This window comes from Phascolarctos cinereus, unplaced genomic scaffold (genome assembly GCF_003287225.1).
Source record: "Phascolarctos cinereus isolate Bilbo 61053 unplaced genomic scaffold, phaCin_HiC Scaffold_4;HRSCAF=312, whole genome shotgun sequence".
Classification (NCBI taxonomy): Eukaryota; Metazoa; Chordata; class Mammalia; order Diprotodontia; family Phascolarctidae; genus Phascolarctos; species Phascolarctos cinereus.
The window spans coordinates 76,837,951-76,845,625 of NW_027555847.1; the positions used below are offsets into that span (position 1 = coordinate 76,837,951).

General features: G+C 36.1%; 1 protein-coding gene across 1 annotated transcript in view; it reads right to left on the reverse strand.

Moving 5' to 3' along the window:
* Positions 1 to 7,675, reverse strand: part of ABCA13 (ATP binding cassette subfamily A member 13) — a 482,687-nt gene that overhangs the window by 229,285 nt on the left and 245,727 nt on the right. The window contains 2 exon segments of the mRNA XM_078151686.1: positions 1,760 to 1,847; positions 3,529 to 3,647. Coding sequence (XP_078007812.1) covers positions 1,760 to 1,847; positions 3,529 to 3,647 — 207 coding nt within the window.

Consider the following 7,675-nt stretch of genomic DNA (forward strand, 5'->3'; position numbering starts at 1 on the left):
AAAAGTTCAGTTTATGGCCTGAACCACAAAAATAATTGGCATAATAGAAAAACGTGAATCCACAGTGCTAAGGCTCACAAAAGAAACAAAAGAATAACTCATTAGGAATTCAAGTACACAGAAATAAAGGACAATCTGGAAGAAGAGAAGTAAAAAGAATTGACATCAAAGAAAGCACAATCTTTATGCAAGCATGACATATTGATCTCCAAGACAGGATGAATAGAGACAACTTAAGGATTATAGGTCTCCCAGAAGAACTAGAGACATCAAAAAAAAAAAAAGCCTAAACACCATAACACAAGAAATAATATAAGAAAATTGCCAATAGCTTCTAATCACTGAAAACAAGGTGTCAGTAAAAATAATCCATAGGTTGTCTCCATTGTATTCAATTGAAGGAAAAACCAAAAAAAAAGAACAAAAACCAAACCAAATACTGCAAATTCTAAGACACATTGTGGTTAAATTTAACATTTCCACTGACAAATGACAAATTCTGCTCTCAACCAAGAGAAAGACTTTCAAACACGAAAGAAAGAAAATTTGAATATCGCAAGACTATTCTGCAGAAACAGAAAGAGAGAATGAAATAATGTATTCTGAAGAATAAAGATCAAGAAGGAAAAAAAGGTGACCTACCATGCAAATCTGAGTTCAGCTGTTATTGAAAAAAAAGATGAACATTCAATTTCTTTTAAAGGGCATTTGAAACATTTCTAGAGAGAAAATTAGACCTGAAGAAATTATTTGCTTTTCAAACACTGCAGACAAGAGATATAGAATAAGGATAACTAAATACAGCAATCAAGAACAACAAAACCAAAATAATAACAAAGAGACCATTAAGAGATTACTATCTAAATGTACTAAAAAAGACAAAGGTAGAAAGAATATAGAGACTAAAAAAGGGCTAAATAAGGATCAAAAATGAAACATCTAGAATAGACAGAGAAGAAAGACAAATACTGAAGAAAATGAGTCAAAGAAATCAGTGAATTATTATATGAATATTTGAGATGGAAAGCCCAAACTGAGGGGATAACAGACATATTGAAGTATTCATGAGAGATAGATTAGATTAGTAGAAAGAACTTTGAGTTTAGGGTCAACCCATAAAATAGGTTCTAATCTGGATAGAATTTATATCTAAATGATCTCAAAGAAATGAGAAGATATGCTTGAGTCACCTATTCCAATATCCAAAAATCCTAACAGTCTAAACCTTCTTTACATCTAATCTGAAGCCCTCCTGTTGCAGGCCAAGTTCCATTCCTGTTGTTTGGTCATTTGTGGTAACAAAATATAGCTAATCAACTGTATCTAAGCAACTGAAAGGAAGGTCAAAAGAAACGGTAGAGGAAAGGGAAAGAGTAAAAACAGAAGTATTGGTGTTTTGCTGCCCCCTTCTCAACACTGAGTCCTCTATTTTAGAAAACTACAAAAGGGACTGGTTATGGAGAGAAAAAGTAAATGGGAGTTAAGCCAGAAAAAGAGCATTTTTCTAGTCCCTGCTCATTCTCTATTAAATCTAGTTCTCAAAGTTTCAGTGCAGTATTGAGAGAGGTAAATGCTGCTTTGGTCCCATATCACCCTGTCATATAGCCTCTCAGAGGAGAGATGGTTTTTAAGCAACATAGCAGATTTGAGAATGGGAACTCAAAAAAGCTTTGATTTGGTTCCGTAGATGTTACTGACTGCAACTATCTTGACTTTCATTTTCATGATCACATTTAAAAAGTTAACATAAGTATTTTACCTTTGCCAGAGTTTGAGGTTTTGACATGTTTATATTTATGTCTTGACCTTGGTTAGGGATCTTCACTCCAAAAGACCATCCTCCAAGCCTAAAAATATTAAACATAGCAACAGGTACCTAGGCAACACAGTATTATAATATAATACAATATAACAGCAAATATAGTAAGTAAATAATGTAAAATACAATATGATACAAGTGAATATAATAAGTAAATATAATGCAAGTAAATAACAAAAAATATAATATAACAGTAAAGCATTTTCTTATAAAAATCCTAGCCTAAACTGACAGAATTAAAGGAGTTTATGATTGCACATTTTTGATATATCAGTCTAAGCTAAGATGTACACATAAATGGAAGCTTTGCACATAGTAGGCATCCTTCAATTGAATTCAATTTTACAGGTATTTGTTGGGCATCTGGTATATACAAGGTACTGTGCTATGTGCTTAGGGGAAAAAAAGACAAAAATGAAACCATTCATGCCTTGAAGGACTTAAGAATATAATATATAAATACATTTTAAAAAGACATGATGATATAATATTAGTAATATAATAATATAGTTAGCACTTATATACCACTTAAAAGTTTGCTAAGCCCTTCACAAATATTATCTCATTTTATCTTCACAACAATCCTGAGAGGAAGGTGATATTACTAGCCCCATTTTACAGCTAAGAAAACTGAAGCAAACATCAGTTAAGTGACTTTCCTAGAACACATAGCTAGAAAATGGCTAAGACTGAATTTGAATTCACATCTTCCTGAATTCAAGTCCAGTACTCTCTTCACTATGACATTTAGCTGCCATTTACTTTGAGGGGGAAGAAAGCCATAAAAATTAGGAGGATCGTGAAAGACTTCCTTAGAAGTTGGTACGTGCCTTCCACATCGTAAGTAGTTAAGAAGAGTCTATGGAATTGAAATTGTTATCTTGAATTTCTACAAACACAAATAAGGCACAGCATTTTTGAAATTTCATGTTTTGTTCAACTAGGGTAAAAGTCTATGCTATTTTTAAAAAGTCATGATTCTCAGCATCCAAAAATTATTAATGATTAGTTATTAGTGCCCAAGGATGGGGCCTTCCCAACAGCTTCCTCTTTTCCCCAAACTGTGGATAGATGGGGTAGATAGATAGAGAATAAACACAGAGTAGTTTTATACTTCACCTGCCCCTAGTCCTGCTATTTCTTGAAAGATATTCTCGTCCGAGTTGGAGATGATGAATAAAAAAATTAAGAATGAATAAAAAAATAACCTGTGTCTAGGGAAACTCAGTAATGAGGATTCAAGAAATGTCAGAGACTGCTTTTTCTGTCTTCTTCATTTAAGTCTGCTACCTTTGATAGGGGTGATTCAGAACAGAGCAAAAGATTTTCATCTGAAGGCTGTACCCAAAGGGAAAGAAAAATATCGTCATGGTTCATAGAAGCCTGGTCAATTGAATAAATGTTAAGAATTCCTATGTAATTTTAAGGAATTTCAGCATTATTTGGGAACATATCATTATTACATCAAGTTCTTAATACATGGGGTCTCTTACACCCTACTGATGCTTGTCCCTCTTGTATCCACCATAGTTAGTGTTGCTGGGTGATATTAATAGACTCCATTATCAGCAGTGATGACAGTAAGCAATAGAATACTACATCAGACCTCAACCTGTCTCAAGGATTAAGTCTGTACGTATGCAACCATTTGTTAAAAAGCTTGGATTCCAAAAACAACCCAAATTATTTATATACTATTTTAAAGTTACCTTGGTTTTTTTGAAGGCCACAATAAGAATTCTTCTACATCAAATGCTGAAAGATTAAACATAGTATTTCCCTTACTGTTCTTCAGGTAGGGAACACTGGTGTTCTCTTTTGGACATTTCTGAAATTTAAAAGAAGAGATAAATAGGAACTCATTTTAAACCAAAAGTCCTACAGGTTAGCCAACAGTTTAAGAAATTTACTACTATACTTCTGATCTGGATTTGACTTTTTATCTTTATCGTTTTAAAAATAAATTGTGCGGATTTTGTATATTTCAGATAACTAAAATCTTTATAAGGATTCCTGGAAATTCAGAATTTCCCATTGCAATTTTACTAATTAGTTATTACAAACCTTTTTAATGCATGTGAATTTGGAATCACTAGTAAAAATTGAAAACAAAAACTGTTTTCACAGTCAAGGTAATGACATTAATGAACCTAAGAGAAGACTTATGCTGGGAGGATTATAAAATTCAGTCAAAGTACAAACAAATGAGCCTCTTTCAAAAGTGTATAAAGGATATGAGTGCAATACAATACATTTTTCTTTTCTAATGAGAATGGGGTACTGACTTTGGAGCCAGAAGCCATGGAGTCAAATCTCACCTCTGATGATTACTGTGTGGTGTTTACCAAGTCATTTAACCTCTCTTGGCCTCAGTTTCTTCATCTGCAAGATAAGACGTTTTGGGGCACCTAGGTGGAGCAGTGGATGGAGCAGTGGATAGAGCACTGGCCTGGCCTCAGACACATAACACTTACTAGCTGTGTGACCCTGGGCAAGTCACTTAACCCCATTTCCTAGCCAAAAACAAAAAAAATGAGAGGTTTGCACTAGATAGCCTCAGAGGTCACTTCCGCAGTTCTAGGTCTATAATTGTTAAGACTTTAAAGGGATTTCCCTGATTCTAAGAATAGAAGTAATCACCTCAGAATATGAAACATGAAGAGCAGAATCAAATGGAAAATTTAACAGGTTCAAAGTATGATGCTTAAAAAGTGACAACACTGTGTGGTTGAATAGGCCCTGGATTTGGAGTCAGAGGCCCTGAATTCAATTACCCAGCTCTGTTATTTCTTAGCTGGGTGATTTTAGGCAAATCATTTAATTTCCTTTGTCCTCAATTTCCTCATCTACAAAATAAGGGTTTTAGACTAGATGACCCTATAATGTCCCTTGTAGCTCTAATCCTAAAATCCTATAATTTCACTGCTTTTGATAAGAGATTTTAGGCAAATACTACCTCTTAGAAATTTTTTTTTCCTACCCAAATTTCATTGATTCTATTATTCTGTATGGGTAGCCAGAGGGCACAGTGGATAGAATGCCATGCCTGGAATCAGGAAAACTCGTGTTCTTGAGTTCAAACCCAACCTCAGACAAATACTAGCTGTGTGATCCTGGGTAATTCACTTAATGTTGTTTGCTCAGTTTCCTCATCTGTAAAATAAGCTGGAAAAGGAAATGGAAAACTACTCTGGTATCTTTGCCAAGAAAACCCCAAAAGAATTCACAGACTCAGCTACGACTGAAAAACAATCGAAAAACAAATTAGTCTATATCCAATGAATGTACAGAGCCTAGTGTTTGCCTTTGATGACATTCAGTCCAAGTATTGGGTTCCTTAAATCTAGGACTTATAAGTGACCCTGGAAAAAGTTGAGCGATGGAGGTTATAAAAGAAAACTAAATTACTATGACGTTGCTAGAAAGTTTAGAAGAAAGCATTAGACTGACAGTCTAGAGATTTTTATCATATTTTAGGTTCTGTGACATTAGACTTATCAAATATTCAGGTTCTTCATCTATTAATAGATAGGACATTTGATGAGTCATAGAAACACTGTTTCTTTGGAGGACATCAGAGTTCACCTAATTCAAAACATATCTAAAATGAAATGCCATCTACACCATGCCTGAAATGAGGGCATCCACTAGCATTTAAAGCCCTCCACAATCTTATAGATAGCTATATTTTCTAGCTAGTGTTCTTTCATGCTTTTGGGATGTCTGTATTTCAGTAATAATTGTATTATTAATCATTTCTAATTTCATCATTCCCATGCCTCATGGGAATGATATCTTATGCTATTCCCCAGACTTTGCCAGGAAAACTCCAAATGTGGGTCACAAAGAGTCAGACATGACTGAAAAATGACTAAAACATTCAATTGAAGAGTTGAATCCCTGTCTTCTTCTTAATACCTAAGATTCCAGGGAAGAAATCAATATTTTCCTTGGGGGAAGGTAGAGAATTTTGCAGCCTGCAGTGTTCAAGGAGAAAATAGAAAATGATGAGCCAAGATGGTGCAGTAAGAGGTGAGTCCCTCTTACTCTCCCTTATTAACCCTGAAAGCCCAGAAAATACCACCCGAGGAGAAACCCAGAACAGCTGAACCAGAAGAAAGACGGGGCACAGCAATCCAGTAGCCAAGGTAGCTTCCCCTGAGGGAAGAGGAGCAGTACAGAATGGGAGGTGTCCAGGTAAGCTAGTGGAGGAAGAGATCTTGAAGCCCAGGTGGTGGAGCAGGCAAACACCAACACCTGGACCCCCAGTGCCTCATTGAGGAGGGGGAACTGGTAGAAACCAGCTCAGAAAACTAGCAGGTGCCTCAGCATTCTACAGCAACAGGCTCTCCCAGTGCCTCAGCAAAACTAAAGGAAGCAGCTCTCCAAGGGGCCTCAGGTGGAAAAACACTCTACAACATCCATCTGAAAGAAGCTGAAGAAAGCAAAAGGAAGGAAAGGCCTGGGTGACCAGGAAATCTCCAGGAGCCACACTACCCAATCCTACCCTAGAGTTCCAGTGTTGCTGATTCCAGCCCAACACCAGGTAAACTGCCAGAACCCTACAGCCTCCAACTGCCAACATTGGAGGCCCCAGAACACACACATCCATCAGCCAGGCCCTAAACTCCCAACACAAGAAGCTTGGGTCAGTGCCTTCTGCTCCCCAGCAGGACAGCTCAATCTCTTTAAAGGCCAGGAAATAAGCAAACACCATGAGCAAAAAGAAATGTATGATAGATTCTTATTATGGGAAGAGTGAAGATCAAGGCAGAAATTCTGAAGAGGACAACATTGTCAACAAACCCACATCTGGAACCTCAAAAGGGAATATGAACTAGTCTGAAGCCCAAAAAGCCTTCTTAGAAAAGCTCAAGAAGGATTTTGAAAGTCAAATAAGAGAGGTAGAAGAAGAAATGGGAAAAGAAATGAGAGGTATGCAAGAGAAAGTCAATAGCTTAGAAAAGGAAGGACAAAAATTAACTGTAGAAAAAAGTCCTTAAAAAATACAATTGGCCAACTAGAAAAAAAGTAAACTGAAAAAAACAAGTCCCTAAAAAATACAATTGGCCAAATGGAGAAGAAGGTACAAAATCTAATAGAAGAAAACAATTTGTTAAAAATTAGAACTGAGCAAATGGAAGCTAATGACTCTATGAGACAGCAAGAATCAGTCAAACGAAAATGTAAAATATCTCATTGGTAAAACAACTGACCTGAAAAATCAATCCAGGAGAGACAATCTAAAAATTATTGGTCTACCTGAAAATCACAATGAAAAAAAGAGCCTGGACAGTATCTTTCAGGAAATCATAAAGGAAAACTGCCCTGAGGTCCTAGAACCAGAGGGTAAAATAGCCATAGAAAGAATCCACCATCACCTCCTGAAAGAGATCCCAAATTGAAAATGCCAAGGAATATAGTAACCAAATTCCAAAATTACCAAGTCAAGGAGAAAATACTGCAAGCAGCCAGGAAGAAACAATTTAAACATCATGGAACCACAGTCAGGATTACACAGGACCTTGCAGCTTCTACATTAAAAGACCGTAGGGTGTGGAACATGATATTCCGTAAGGCAAAGGAGCTTGGATTACAACCAAGTCAACTACCCAGTGAAAATGAGCATGATCTTTCAGGGAGGAGATGGATATTCAATGAAATAGGGACTTCCATACCTTCCTGATAAAAAGACCAGAGCTCAATGAAAAATTTAATCTTCAAATACAAGACTCAAGAAAGACATAAAAAGGTAAACGAGACAGAAAGTAAAGGCATGTTATTAATAAGGGCAAACTCTTTACATCTCTGCAAGGGAAGATGACATGTGTAACTCTTGAGAACTGTGTTATTATA